This window comes from Perca flavescens, chromosome 20 (assembly GCF_004354835.1).
Source record: "Perca flavescens isolate YP-PL-M2 chromosome 20, PFLA_1.0, whole genome shotgun sequence".
Lineage (NCBI taxonomy): Eukaryota > Metazoa > Chordata > Actinopteri > Perciformes > Percidae > Perca > Perca flavescens.
The window spans coordinates 8,651,983-8,667,411 of NC_041350.1; the positions used below are offsets into that span (position 1 = coordinate 8,651,983).

The 15,429-nt window shown below is 40.4% G+C and overlaps 1 protein-coding gene across 3 annotated transcripts in view; it reads left to right on the top strand.

The window, feature by feature from the left end:
• The first annotated feature begins 4,196 nt into the window (after positions 1-4,196).
• Positions 4,197-15,429, top strand: part of pdss2 (prenyl (decaprenyl) diphosphate synthase, subunit 2) — a 33,926-nt gene continuing 22,693 nt past the window's right edge. For all 3 annotated transcript variants that reach the window (XM_028566563.1, XM_028566564.1, XM_028566565.1), the window contains exons 1-2: positions 4,197-4,718; positions 11,928-12,062. In XM_028566563.1, the coding sequence (XP_028422364.1) occupies positions 4,471-4,718; positions 11,928-12,062 (383 nt within the window). In that variant the 5' untranslated portion in view covers positions 4,197-4,470. The remainder of the gene's footprint in view (positions 4,719-11,927; positions 12,063-15,429) is intronic.

Genomic DNA, 15,429 nt, shown 5'->3' on the forward strand with positions numbered 1-15,429 from the left:
CAAAGGTCTCATTTAGGCTAGATTCAAACCACATCACACTTTGAGCCGTTTTGTAGTTTGCTATTTTCAACATGTCCCAAATAACTGAGCTCAAGAACAAACAACTCTTAAAACTGATTTACAAAGTCCCCCCACATTATTGGACTGATCAATGATAACTTTGAACTTTGAACATCTACATTTCAGTCTAAGATTAAAGGACCAAAACTAGAGTTGTACCATATCAGTCAGTCATCCATTCTTTAAAAAAAAAAAGTATTCCAAAAAATAATATTATAATGTAGATACTGTACATAGTCTTAAGTGTTTCCACAGCCTGCATCTGTCTCACATGGAAAACATACAGATGCATGCTAGGCCTGCAGACCTTTTTCACAGCAGACACTTCAGAAAAGCACAGATGTAATTGATAACTTTAAAAATGACTTAATTCCCTTTAAGTGAGCTGGTATACACCAGGGTCCTGATATTGTGCATGCTGGTTCACTGTCATGGCATACTGGAACACCTAAGAACTGAGCCTAACAACATTCGTTTCACCTGAGTTTTTCCTGCAATGACAAAGTCAAAATGTCTATACTCATACACATGGTCACATATGCACATTCATGTACATATATCTCCAAATATGCATACACATGCATTAAGATGTATGTTTTTGTACAGTTGTTTTAATTTGGTCCTGCAGAGCTCATCAAAAATGTTGAAAAGACTTGTTTTGATATCGTTACGGCAGTGGGTTTCTCAGCTTGGAGCCACTCAGTTAATGCAAAATAGGGTCATTACTGGCATATGAAACAGTTACAGATTACTAATAAATGATGTTTGCTTTGGGCATGGATTTGCCTGTTTCACCTGTGTGCTACATGCTGTCCTCTGACTTTAGCTGGAATTACAATGAGTTGGCAGGTGTACTGAGAGTGTGGGGGGGGGGGGGGATGCTGCTCATGGCATTTTGACACCCATTTGAGCCAGAAAATCAGCGGAAACAGGAGCTGTGAACCGTGACGCAGGGTCAGGGTGAGATGAATTGTGTGTTACGGTGCTGCTCTCGTCCTACCTTGCAAACCAGCAGCTCATCTGCATCACAAGATTCCTTCTTCATACTGTCCCTCCAGCTACAGCAGTTTGGCTTAGTGCAATATAGGCCTACCTGTAATGCTTCTGATGACACTGGTAGGTGTGTGTGTGTGAGAAGAATATGTGAAGAAAAATGCTTTTTTTTTTTTTTTTTTTTTGGTCTTGCAAAAAAGCATATGTGGATTTTGGTGGATTTTTTTGCTATAAGTAAACATTGTTGTAACATATATTTCTAAAAACACAAAAAGTGACTTTATTTACCCTACCCCCAATACAGTTTTCCTTTAGCATATAATACATGAATATACACTATGTGTGTTTGTTTCGTAAGTCTATTCAGCAAAGGAGACTGCAGCTCCATGTTAAGTTGTCCTTGACAGAATTTCTCTCTAGTCCAGTAACAAGCGGATGGAGTTGGATTCAATGAAAGCATTGTTAAACCTAACGCTGCCGGGGCATTTCCCTATCATACTGTGGTCATATTGTCACAAGGATTGTATTACATGACCTGAAACATAAGGGGGGGTTTTACAATCTAAACACTTTGGTTTAAACGGATAGTTACATTTTTCTTTATCTGGTATTCAAATCATATTTGACCTCAGCTGAGTTACAAGAAGTTCATATTTGTGGTTTGTAATATGACTTTGGGCATTATATAAACACATAACGAGTAACAAGTAAGCTTACCACCTTGGTGAAAAGCAACTGCGCTACCTGCGTCTCAGAACTGCGGCCGCCTTGGTCTCGTGAGATTATCGTTGCCCACGTGTGCATGACGTCAGAGCAAATCGGGATCAAGTCGGACAAGAATCTAACCGGCATGCATTGGGCGGCGATCGCCGGTGATCGATTCTGCGCAGATCTGGCTCCTCTCGAACGAGCCTATTTTTCCGATGATCACTTGCTTTACTGCGCAGCCTCCAACTGACAGAGACAACGTAAATGTGACGTGAGCAACGTGTCTGAAAGGTGTAAGTCTTCTGGTAGCTGTGACAAGATAAAATCTCAATCATTTCCAGTCTTACAGAGACAGAGAGCGTAGGTATATGTAAGGAGATAACATGGGCACAGGCTAATTATTGCTAACTAACATGCTAGTTAACATTAGTAATTAAACCTAAACATCACATGTAAGTCGAAACTGCCTGCGAGCTTCTCCTGTACTATACGGTAATTCCTCTACTGTGCGACAGTAAGTCACTTGGTTATGACACAATCGTTAGCTTATTTTTACAAAAACGTCTGCTACGGAGCTATAACGTGAGGTACAAGGTAATGGAGCCTTTTATACATTGTCGTGTTTCTTTAGAAATAAAGAATGGACAAATAGAATTTTTAAACGCTTCAGATGTAAAGTTATTCGCAGTCAAGTGATGTAAAAAAAAAAATGGCGGTCAGTGTAATGCTAACAAGAGGTGATCGCTTTGTAGCAACAAAATGGCGCCATCGGAGGTTCGCGTTCTGAATTGGGCGGCGATCGCCCGTGATCGATTCTGCGCAGATCTGGCTCATCTCGAACGAGCCTAACGTCTCATTTTCTAATGGAGTTATCTACCCGGCTTTTTCCTTACCCATCTCTACAAATATGATCAAGGCCATAAACAAAATCAATTTTAATTTCATATGGAGAAACAAATGTCAGTACATAAGGAAAATCAACATGGTTAAAAACTATGAAGATGGAGGTGCGAAGGCCATTGATTTTGATATAATGAATGGTGTCTTGAAATTGAAATGGTTAAAATCCTTTATTAATAACAGGCAGTCCTTTTGGTTTACTGTCCCCAATTTGATATTTTCAAAAATGGGTGGTATAGATTTTCTGCTGCGATGCGATTTTTAATGCAATTCTTTACCAGTCAAACTTTCTGCTTTCCATCAGCAGGTCCTTCTTTATTGGAAGTTGATCTACAAACATAATTTTACACCTCATAATACTCCAGTTTGGAATAATAGATACATTTTGATAAGCAGAAAATCTGTGTACATGGAGGAATGGAAATCCAAGGGAATCTGGGCAATTGCTCATTTTATGGATAGTAGGCTAATGGTCTCTTGTTACAGCACGAGGAGTTTTGTGAGAAATATCAACTTCAATGCAATGTCAAGCGTTATGACAGATGGTTGAAAACTATACCAATGTCTCTGAAATCAATGGTGAGAGAAGATGTTAGGTACTCCAAGGTTTCTCCTGGTTTGAGGCAGCTCTGCATCCAAGGTATTGATTTCTGTGATTATAAATGTACCAACAAAGTTATTAGGAATATTTTATTGAAGGAATATTATCCCAATCCGGTTAAAAGACAATATATGATGAAAGAATTTGGTGATGGAGAGGTTAAGAAAATAAGGAAAAGTTATATCTCATTTCCTCTTCTCCCGAAGGTAAAAGAGGTCAATTTTAAAGTTTTAAATGAAATTTACCCGACAAACGAATTTTTAAGACTGAGATTCAATTTTGGTACTAATAACTGTGTTTTTTGTGAAAAAGAAATTGAGGATTTAGAACATGTTTTTTTCTGTGTGAGTCGGTGAAATCCTTCTGGAGAGATCTGCAGAGCTGCTTCAGACCAGGGATATTGAGATACCATCTCTGACAATGAAGGATATAAAGTTTGGTGTCTTTGTTGAAGATAAGAAGGTAGATTTAGTTCTAAACAACTTGGTGCTTCTAGGAAAACATTTTATACATAAATGTAGATACTTTAAGACCAAACCCTCCCTGATCCATTGGAAGAATGAGTTCAATCTTTTGTGCAAGTCATTGAAACGGGTTAAAGATAAAAAAGCCCTTGAATTGATTGATTTATTTGAGATGTTTAATTTAATTTGAGATAGCCCCTTCTCTTTATTTATTTATTTGTTTTATTTATTTTATTTTATATCACTCTTTAGGCTGATTTGTAAGATATAAGCTCCTAGGTTTTGTTTTATATGCTCAACCCGAGGCAACAGTTCTATTTTTTTTAGATGGATTTGTGATTGTGCCTTGTTTGTTTGTATTTCTATGTATTGATTTAATAAAAAAAATAAAATTCTAATGGAGTTTTGCCGGAAGTGCTCTCCGTATAAGGGGGGCGTATCGGAATTTGACAACAACCGTCATTACGTTTTACAACGACGTAACGTATTACGCGTTTGAAGATGGCGGCTCGCAGGTTCAGGTCGTGTGTTGTGAAACATAGCTCGTGACACTATAAATATATTTGTTTGGATAACAGATTAAGAAATACAAATGCGGCTCTGTTTAAGGACATTTTGCAACGTTAGAGGCTGAATCTGGTGATAGCATTTAAAAGATGGTGGCAGGTACCTAAATGGCACTTTGAGCAACTGTCTCAAAGTACAACAACCTTACAGCCAGAGAGAGAGAGAAAGAGAGAGAAAATGTTTCCAGCTTCATGGTCACGACTTACCTGCCGGGCTCTGTGCAGCCGAGGACAGAGCACGCTGAGTCTGTTCTCCGGCTCTGAACCCGCTAACTGGACTAAAGTGGTCTCCGATGCAGAGAGGATCGTCGGATATCCTACCTCCTTCATGAGCCTCCGCTGCCTGCTCAGCGATGAAATCAGTAACGTTGCCATGTACGTCAGGAAGCTGGTCGGGACTAAACACCCTTTACTCTACACTGCAAGGTAACGTTAACACTGCTGACATCCCCCTGGTTTCCGCTGAGCTTCGACTTCTCCTCCATGTAGTAAACTCCAAACTATGTTAAGAAATGTGGCAACATAACACGAGACTGTTTGTTTGTTTGTCTGTCTGTCAGCAAAGCTTCAAAATAGATAATACACTTTTAAAGAGAGGGTTATTGTTTGAATCACTCTATTTCGGCATAAATATAAACTAGCTTTCAGTTTAAATGAAATAAGCCTAATTACCTTTCTTCTTAGATAATACTACTACCAGAGCTGGGCAATATATCGATATTATATCGATATCGTGATATGAGACTAGATATTGTCTTAGATTTTGGATATCGTAATATCGTAATATAGCATAAGTGTTGTCTTTTCCTGGTTTTAAAGGCTGCATTACAGTAAAGTGATGTCATTTTCTGAACTTACCAGACTGTTGTAACTGTTCTATTATTTGCCTTTACCCACTTAGTCATTATATCCACATTACTGATAATATTTATCAAAAATCTCATTGTAAATATTTTGAAAAGCACAAATAGTCTACACTACAATATCGTTGTGGTATCGATATCAAGGTATTTGGTCAAACATATTGTGCCATTTGATTCTCTCCATATCGCCCAGCCCTACTACTAACCCTGAAAGGAAGAATAAAGTAAGTTACTAAGGCAGCCCAATGGTTAGCACTGTGGCCTCACAGCAAGAACGTTCTGGGTTCGAATCCAGGTCGTTCCGGGCTTTTCTGTGTGGAGTTTGTATGTTCTCCTCTGTTTCTCTCCTCACCTGGGTTTGCTCTGGTTTCTGCCCTTGATCAAGGAGTTGAGATCTGGAGTTGGTCCCTGGGCCCCACTGCTCCTTTGAAAGCAGAGAATGAATTTCGCTACGTGTATGTGACAATAAAGTCAATTTGGTTATAGTTTGCCACCGAGGGCTTTACAATCTGAACATCATACAACATCCTTTGACCCTCGCATAGAAAGAAAGGAAGGAAAAACCCTTTGAACGGTAAAAGTGGAAGAAACTTCAAGGAGAGCAACTAAATTGGTGCCAAGCATGACAAAAACCACACGATCCAACAAAAAAACATGAAGAAAGACCATGAGTGCAGCTAGTGTTCCGCCTCACTCTGATTTTATGCCTCTCATGTAATCAGCATTTTTACTTTTCCACAGATGATTGCATTCAAAACATTGATTAGCCACTGTTAAAAAAAAAAACGATTGAGAACAATTTCTCATTAGCAACAATTCAATTTTATTTATAGTATCAAATCATAACAGAGTTATCTCGAGACACTTTACAGATAGCGTAGGTCTAGACCACACTATAAATTCCAAAAGCCCAACAATTCCAGTAATTCCCTCAAGAGCAAGCAGTATCAGTGGCTGTTGCAACAGTGGCAAGGAAAAACTCCCTTTTAGGAAGAAACCTCGGCAGACCCAGACTCCAACAACGACCTGATCACATTCTCACAGTTCCACATTCATACCTGGAAGCTGCCCGGTCCAACCACAGTCCGATCTGCTGGCCACTGAGCAGCTCCACTGGAGTGGTTGGAGGTTAAGGGGCCTTGCTCAAGGGCACCTCAGTGGTGGTAATGAGGGAGGGACAAGTGCTGCTCTTTCACTTTCCCCCCCACCCAGATTTTATCCTGCCGGTCTGGGGATTGAACCGGCGACCTCCCGGTCCCACTCTTGTTTCTTCTTTAACCTTTAGGCCACCACTGCCCAAAGTGCAAGTCAAACTTAAAAATTAAACCCAAAAAGGTTATTTTGCAGCACTCATATCATTGGGGTTTGATATTTATGTTGTGTCTCACAAGACCCACACACACAAACATAAACACACTTGATCCCACCTGCAGATGCATTCAAAGTATCCCATTTCGTCATTTCCTAGGCATGTGGGTAAACAACAATTGTTTGTAATCCATAAAAAAAAAAAAAAAAAAAAAAAAATTCAGTCAAGCAACAGCCATTGTCAGTGATTGGTGTCTCTTATGGTATCAGATGCTATATTGTGTGTATTATTTTTGCGATAACCATCTACAAAAGAGCCTGTGTGCATCATACTCCAAGTTTTATTAGGGGTATATAGTATGCCGAGGTACATGATGCGGAGGGGGGGTTTTGTCATGTAGGCACACTAAAACAGTCTGACTGAAACCCAGAAAACGCGTGGTCTTCATCAGACAAGGTGCCGCATAGCTCAGATCCTGACATGTTCCCTCACAGATGAATGCATGCAAATGTTACTGACAAACGGCTTTTGTTGTATACGTCTAACAAAAATGAAAATGTTTTACCGTTAGAGCCATGCTCCGGGGCAGACTGATCTCACGAAGTGGCGTATGTATGACACGGCAATTCGTATGCCATTTTGTCTCCTCTTACTAATATATTGTTATATATGACTTAATTTATTTGTTAACACTAATGCGTAAATGTGTAAGAACCATTTTACTGTTGTAGCTGCTCGAAGTGGACCTAGTTTTAACCGTTTTCTTCACAGTTGGCTAGTTTAGTCCAGGGGCTCCCAACCAAGGGTCCTTGGTAACGGTGGCTTCAACGGTCCGTGTAACGCTTATCACTTTAATTTTCTAAGCACAAACGGACATTTGGAAAAACAGAAAAATGGGTTCAAATATCCAATTTTTTATTTTTTTTTTCACCTTGACAAATTAAAAAATTGGATCTTTAACCTGTTTTTCCAATTTTCTGTTTCTATTCAGAGGATCAGAAATTGAGAAAATTACAAAATTGCATCTGAGTTCCAATTATTCAACACTGCAATGGTATTCTCTTCCTCTACTTTGCGGAATATGCAGGTCATTAACTGCATATGGACCAAAAAAAACCTGATAAACTTTGGGGTCAGAGGTGCTTGCAACTGATGGTTTCGAGTGCCCACCTCCCCCCCCCCAACAGGGTTCAGGAACAGTTTGATTTGTTTGATATTTAAACTTCAACAGAGTAGGAAGTTAACACTTGTCAATGGAGAGTGGCCAGACTCTCTGTACAAATGAAATGTACCAGAGTCTGGTAGGACCAGGCTAGGTTTCTCCTGCAGAGGAGGGCAACACACAACAGTTTACTGTGTCATAGCAATCTCCTTTTGGGTATAAATCAACTTGATCAGATGTTCCTAAACCGACCAATGACCATAACAGGCATATGTTTTCTATATCCTGTATTTAGCTAATTTGCACAAAGCCAACAGCGCTTATTTGTGATGCAACTGCAAATCCACCATTGTGTATTGATGGAGGAACTAGAACAGGCCACATCTTCCAGATATTATTATCCAATCACTTCATCAGACGAGATGCCAGAGCGTTTTTTTTTAATGTTTTATCAAAGAATTCAGGAACTTCGAGATCCAAGGAAAGGGAACGAGAAGAGAGAGTCTTTAAACTCAATCTCGCCATGCAGACGGGTCTGTTGGAAACAGGAGCCCAAGGGTGTAATAACCTATACACCTAAATCTGATATGACAATCCATTTGGGTGTTGTAGCAAGGGGGCGGGGGTGGTGAGGGGGGGAAGCAGACCTCTTGACAGTCTGACTCCTCACTGTCAGCTTGGGTTGTCTGGTTCGTATTTCCCACTGTGTCTCGGCATTAGACGCACGGCAGATAAAAATATCCACAATAGCAGACAGGCAGACCCTCGTGGAGTTGTGTTTCGGTTTTTCCTTTCCTTTCATTCTCAAAAACTGCAGCTCAGCTAACTTTGCCCCAAAGTCTGGAGTTACAGCGAGGGGACTGCGGCCCAGGAGAAGAAACTTAACTTTCTTTAAGGACAGTCCTTGAGAGTTTGACTGCGACTAGTATTTCCTTCCAGTGTTTTCTCACGTTCTCTTTTTGCATTCTCAAGCTTGAGCTTCAATATCTTGATCAATATGACGACCATTAAGATTAGTTTAAATGGTGCCCAACTAGCCTGCATTGAGAACAATTTCCAAGTCTTCCAGAGTCGCCTCTGGAAGACTTGGAGTTAAGCTTTTTTCTTTGAGAAAAGAACAAAGAACGGCACTGAAATCATTCTTAAAAAAGGAAGATGTGATCGGAGTTTTGCCGACCTGATACGGCAAAAGTTTAATCTATCAACTAGCTCCGCTACCTTCTCGGTTGTAGCACTAGCCTATTGCGTGCCGAGGGAATTTGAAAGACAACCGTTTGTCCCGCCCCTCGGATTGAGCCCTGTCAGTGGTGAGTTCCCAGACCCAACATCTGGATGTGGGTCTGGCTTGTCAGGCTTATATTGTACCACAACTGGCCTCCAAATTAGTTGTGATGTTGTTGAACCTCGATTTAACTCAAGCTCCGAAAAACCTTCCCACTTCAACCGATGAATGTGAAAACAGCCTTCTATTGTCAAACTAAGAGTACAGTATGGGAGAAAGAGTTGATTTGTGCTTGATTGATGACCAAAATATTAAAAGTAATTGTTGCAAATGGGCAGCCTCAACATATCTTAAAAAAAACAACAACAATGTGTCCTCTTGCTTCACCATCAACTTTTTGATTTAAAGTCTTCAAAACTTGATTTCCAATCATATACATTAACTGTGGTGGTTCATTATTAAATCATGAATATTTAAAGTTAGGGAAAAAACAAACAAACACATCAACCCTTAAAGTTACCCTGGGGGGGTTTTGCCCACTTGTAGCACTATGAAGCATATTGTTTTTAATGTACACACGCATGAAGGAGCATGTGCATACGCAGGTAATGTCATACACATTTCCTCCAGTGGTTTCACATTATTTCACTGATTGACAGGTGGTAATGTACCAAAAAAATGCAGCAATGGATCAGCAAAAGACAGGGAAGAAGAAGACTGCTAGCAATCTAAACATGGATGCAAACCAAGCAGGTTTTAAAATATTATAATAGAATATATTACACACATTGCATTTTGATGAGTAATACAGAGTTTAAACAAAAGTATTATAGAGGAAGATTGACCGCTTTATTATACACGCACCATATAGAGGACCACCTGCTGTGCTTCAGGCTTTTTTTGAATTGTGAGAATCAACTCCTGAGAATTAGAATAAACTGTTGGGTGACTTTCTAAACACATGATCATAATCTATAAAGGTATCTGTTCTGCACAGTAGAGACTCATTGCATAATTCATTAATTCTTTCAATATTTGGGGGCAGACAGAAGATCAATATGCCACCACACTTCTGTGGTCCTACATTTGCATGCATTAATTCCAGCCCCTGGATACAGCGACTAAAGTTCCTGAATTCCTGCGCTGCAGTTGCGGAGCAGAAGGCGTGGTGACCTGTTCACAACCCTTTAAAATGACAGCAGCCCATTTCTCTCTTCCTGCTCCCTCTCTCCCTCTCTGTACTATCTCTCGTTTTCCACACCATCCTTGCCCCACCCCTTTGCGGGAGGGCGGTTGTGATTGATTGATGTATGCTGGCGTGGATAGTGACATAAATATTAATCATCTACCACCCTCAGGCCACTGGCTTAACCAGGCTCCCGAAGAGGAGAGCAGCTTCTTAATTTTTAGTTTTCTGTTCATCGGGCGATGCTTCTGCATTCATCAGTGCGCCAGGCTAGTCCCTATTTTCCAATTGAGTAACAACTTAGACATAAATAAATAAACCCCATAAGCTGCGATGACAGACAGCCCTACATAATGCCAGCTGTATTTTTTTGAGAGAGGCAGCATGAGGGGTTTTATGTTTTTTGGGAAGGAACAAAAGCTTCAGGGTATGTGTATTTTTTTTTTTCTTCTCTCCTTGCACCAGAACACTGAATCACCAGTGTATTTCTTCTGTCATCTTCTATGGCTTTCTCATTTCTGTGTGGACTCTCTTCCCTCCATCTCTCTCCGTTCCCTCCCTCTCTTCATGCTTTATCTCTCACATCCACTCTCTCTTGTCTCGGGTTCCTCCACCTCCCCCAGTGGTGCAGGGGTGGGTCATAGAGGGTGGAGGTGGGGTGGTGAGGCCGGTGTCTGGGCATCGAGCGGAGGGGGGGGCGTGGTTGCCTGTCTGCCTCGGAGCCCCTAATGAGAGCGTGATTCATGGCACAAGGGGCTCCCATAGGGACAGGATTAGAGGTGCTCTGTCTAACCGCTCCCCAGAGAGTGTAAAAAGATATTTAATCTGCCCACCACGCAGGCAGCTACCTCTGCCCCCCCCCCACGTAAAAGAAATATACAGTCCTACAGCAAAACGGATCAATTATATTCCTGTAATTCTTTGCAAAAATTCAGTTAAACTATCCTAATGCAAAAACCTTTAAAAAAAGCTGCTATAATCAATATTTTGATATTAACAATGGCTCGTTCATAGTGACAAACCCACAGAGACTCACCACCCCACCATGCTAGAGCGCGGATCGGGCCACATTTTTCTGGCCGAGCCCGGCCCACGTCCGACAGAGCAGTAAGTAGCAGTAAGATATTTATGTCCGAGCCCGACGCAGTTAAAATCTCGATTATTTTCTCATACTAATGACACATGTACATTTTGTTTGTGTGGAAAGCTTTCATTAAGCAACTGTAGGAAGGCATTCGGAAAGGTCAACAGTTGAGCGCATCAGCGCACACGGGGCAACGTTCGGTTACCTGGTTTTCAGCACGATGGACAAAAGAGCCATACTTTGGAAGTAATATGTTAGCCAACATTATTTCCCTTCAACTATTTGAACCACATAGTTTCAACTATGCATGCAGGGTGTTTTCAAGCTGTTACTGGTTCTTAAACATTGCTCGTTAAAACAGGTTAAAGCAGTGGGAGCAGGTGTAAGTGCAGTAATCAGGCTCTTCACAACAGATGGCAGCAGGGCGTTCTCAGACTTATTACTCAAAGCATCTGATTCCTATGCAAGGTCAGAGGTCCAGAACGATTGACAATAAGAAAATAACATTTAATTTTATAACATTTAAGCAACATATATTGAATTGAGTACTCTGTTTTATGCTTTCCGCTTTTTAAAACTCCTTTGCTGCTTAGAAAGATTGGACTATATACTGCATTGTAGCATTTTGTAAACACAGGGACGAACTTAGCATTCAGTTTGCTTGCCAGTTAAGCGTGTCCGCTTTTATTGTCGAGGACTTTTTCCTACAGAGCTAACGGACCATGTGTCCATATTACCGTTGAATAAAGGATGACGTTTTTAATGTTTATCTATTTGTATTTTAATCTACTGATGGGGTTTCTTTGCAGGGGCTTTGTCACCGACAACAGGAACAACCTTCAGATGAGGGGACTGATCGTACTGTTGTTGTCGAAAGCCGCAGGGCCGAGCCACACATCCTCCGATCTTCTGTCCCAGGGCATGGTCAGCGGCATCTATCCTAGGTAAATAAACTGGAGTTATTGACGTTCAGGATAACTGTTTGCATTATTTTACCTTGGTTTGAGTCACAAGATGGCAAGTCGGTTGCAGCTTTGCCCTTTACTAATTAGATCCATTCAATGTCCGTCAAAGCATTGACCTGTAGCAGCTGGCCAATAGAGGGCGCTAGGGCGCCGGCCCTCCTCTCCCCACATCCTATTAACTAAATTACTTGAAATATTCCTATTCTTTTTAAATGAGCAAGTAAAATATCAGTGTCGTAGTCAAGACCACCTAAACCAAGACCAAGTCATCACCAAGACCAGAGTGTATTGAGACCGAGACTTTGAGGGTTTGAGACCAAGGTAAGACCAAGACCAACACACGGCGAGACCAAGACCAGATTTGTATTAGACAGCCAAAGATTATTCTCCTGTCTCCCGCATTCGCTTTCTTGGGAGTGCGTGTAAAGGGTGCAGGGAGTGTGGGGTTTACGGAAACAAATTTCAAATTAAATATAAGTCATTAGTTGCATTTGCAAGTTTTTATTTTTTGGGCTTTTCCGCCTTTATTTGACAGGACAGCTAGGTGAGAAAGGGGAGAGAGAGGGGGAAGACGTGCAAATCGTTACAGGTCGGATTCGAACCCTGGACCTCTGCATCGAGGCATAAACTTCTCAGTATATGTGCGCCTGCTCTACCCACTGAGCCAGCCTGGCCACAGCATTTGCAAGTTTTAACGCATAAGTCAGACAATGCACAGGCATTTTTTAGCGAAATCCCTGCACTTGTGGTCTTGACCGATCGTGAAATAAAATCCAGAGTCCTCTTTATCCGAGAACGAGACAAGACCGAGTAAAAATGCGGTCAATTCCGAGACAATGCCAAGACCTTCAAAAAGTGGTTTTGAGAACAAGACCAATCTCCAGTACTACAACACTGATACATATTATGTAATCCATAAGTAAAGGGGCACTCACATTCACTCACATGCAAGCGTGGCCGTCCCGGCTACCAAAGAACAGAGAAACTCGGATTACAACACGAACAGAGACAGTGTGACTTAAAAGTTCTAAATTTATGGGGGGAAAGTACATTTTTAAGCCACGAGCCACATTTCTTTCGCACATCCCCGTACTTTAGTCTTACACCATAACAAACTGTAGTATATAAAAAAGGTAATTATTATAAAGAATTTGCACTAATTGAAGTATCTTAACTAAGCACATTTCATTAGAACAAATACAGCTCAGCAGATAGCTCAGCCCTCCCCCCCTCAAGCTGCCACTGGCATCCGCCATCCAGTAAGCTGTTCTTCTGGCTTTGTTTTTGGTTTGTTGATGTTTCTCACACTTCCTGACATCTGGTATACTCCCCTGAACACTGCATGTTTGACTTTACAGCTCTGGATGGTGTAAGTATCAACATCAGCAGGATGCACTGATGAATCTTCCTCCTATGCAGGAAATTCCCTAATGCCTGGCTAACTGTCAAACATGTAATTGGTTGCTATTGCATAAAAAAAAAAAAGTTGCATAAAAACACTATACCCTTGAGAATGTTCTCAAATGTTAAAAAAAGAAGGTGTCTACCAACCTTAATTGCAGTCATAGACCGTCTTAGGAATCATGGCCATATCATACCATAGCTAGTTTCCACCAAGCAAGTTCTTTGGTTCAATGTATTAAAACCAAGTCGGTAGTTTAAATCCACAGCTACTGGTTCATTTCTGTAACCACACACTAGTAGACAATCTTTCTGGCTTCCACGTATTTCCATTCTCACGTATGTAATGCTTGGGAGAAAACATTGAGCAGTAAACATGTGTACCATTGCATTGTAGAACCATAAATGTGCATGGCAAGCAGACCACGAAAGGCGATGCCACTTTAGTCCCTGTTACATGGCTGCTGAAGGATAAATAGTGAAATAAAATCCTTGTCAGGTAATTCTATCTTGTCCTCTGTGGTTATTGTCCATATCAGTTCCTGTAAATGAAGCACATCATCTTGTGAATATGATGGAATGTGGAGGCAATATAACCACAGTTACAAGATGGGATGGGTTTTAATATTTGGTTATATTTAGGTTGAGGCTAATTTAATCTTTTTTTTTTTTTTTTCTCTTCGAAAAGTCCTTTTAGTAGCTCTATTTGACCACCCTGCAGTTGCTGTTTTGTATTCACTGCTACTTTAATTGTAATGAGATGTATTAGGCTGAAAAATGTCAAAAAAATCTTTTTTAATGCAAACTTACTAAACATTATTCAGCAACATCACAATAGCAGTTTCACCTAATAAATGTTTTCATGTAAAAGAACATTTCTCAATTGTTGCTAACAATAGAATCTAAACTACATCAGCCTGAAAGTATTATCTTTTTTGGGGCTGTATGAATATGTATGTATTTATGTTTTTAGCCGTGCTAGTGGCATGGCTCGAGGGATGGCGGTGTCGTCGGTCGGTCGGGCCACCATCTTGGTTCACATGGAAATAGCTTGACAACTTTTGAACGAATTTCCGTTAAATTTGAGGATTAATCCATGACGCGGATTACACTGCAGTCACAAATAACAGAGTCTTGCCGTTCCTCGAATTTAAGATAAGATACTTTTTTATTAATTTATCTTTATTAATCTTTATTAAATCCCACACTGGGGAAATTCACTTGTAACAGCAACTCAAAAGAAAAATTCACACACATCAGAATAACACAAATACTCATTAAATAGACATAGGAAAAAATATACAAAAAGTATTATAAGAAATAGAAAAAGAGTTATATAAACAGACATATATATATATATATATATATATATATATATATATATATATAATAATTGACGATTTCAGTGTCGCCCCTTACTGACAATCAATTTTGTCTCTTCAGTTAGACATTTTTGTTGCCGTCTTTGTGTAAATCACCCTCTAATGTTTGTATTTTTCCGGCTCGCTGTGAATTCTCCGGACAATGAGCTGCTCTAGTCACACGTGGGCTCAATCGGACATTACACAGACTTTGTACTAGGGAGCTGGCAGGGTAAATTCTGTTTAATGTCCAGTCAAACAGATTCAGACATTTGCATTCTCACATAACTGGTAAGGTCTAGATACCTTCAGGGTTGTAGTGCATGTGTGACAGGGACTCTACTGACTTTTCATCTAGTGCCACCAACAGGTCACAATTTGCACGTATCCAATTAAAATATCTCCACATTGACTTGATAGATTGCCACAAAACATTGTACAGACATTTGTGTTCCACAGAGGATGAATCCTAATGACTTAAGATGTCCCCTGACTTTTCTGTAGATTTCAGATTCTGACACCACCCTCTGGCTAATTGTTACATTTACTTCACTGCAACTCCAAAAAAAAAGTTTAGAGTTCTT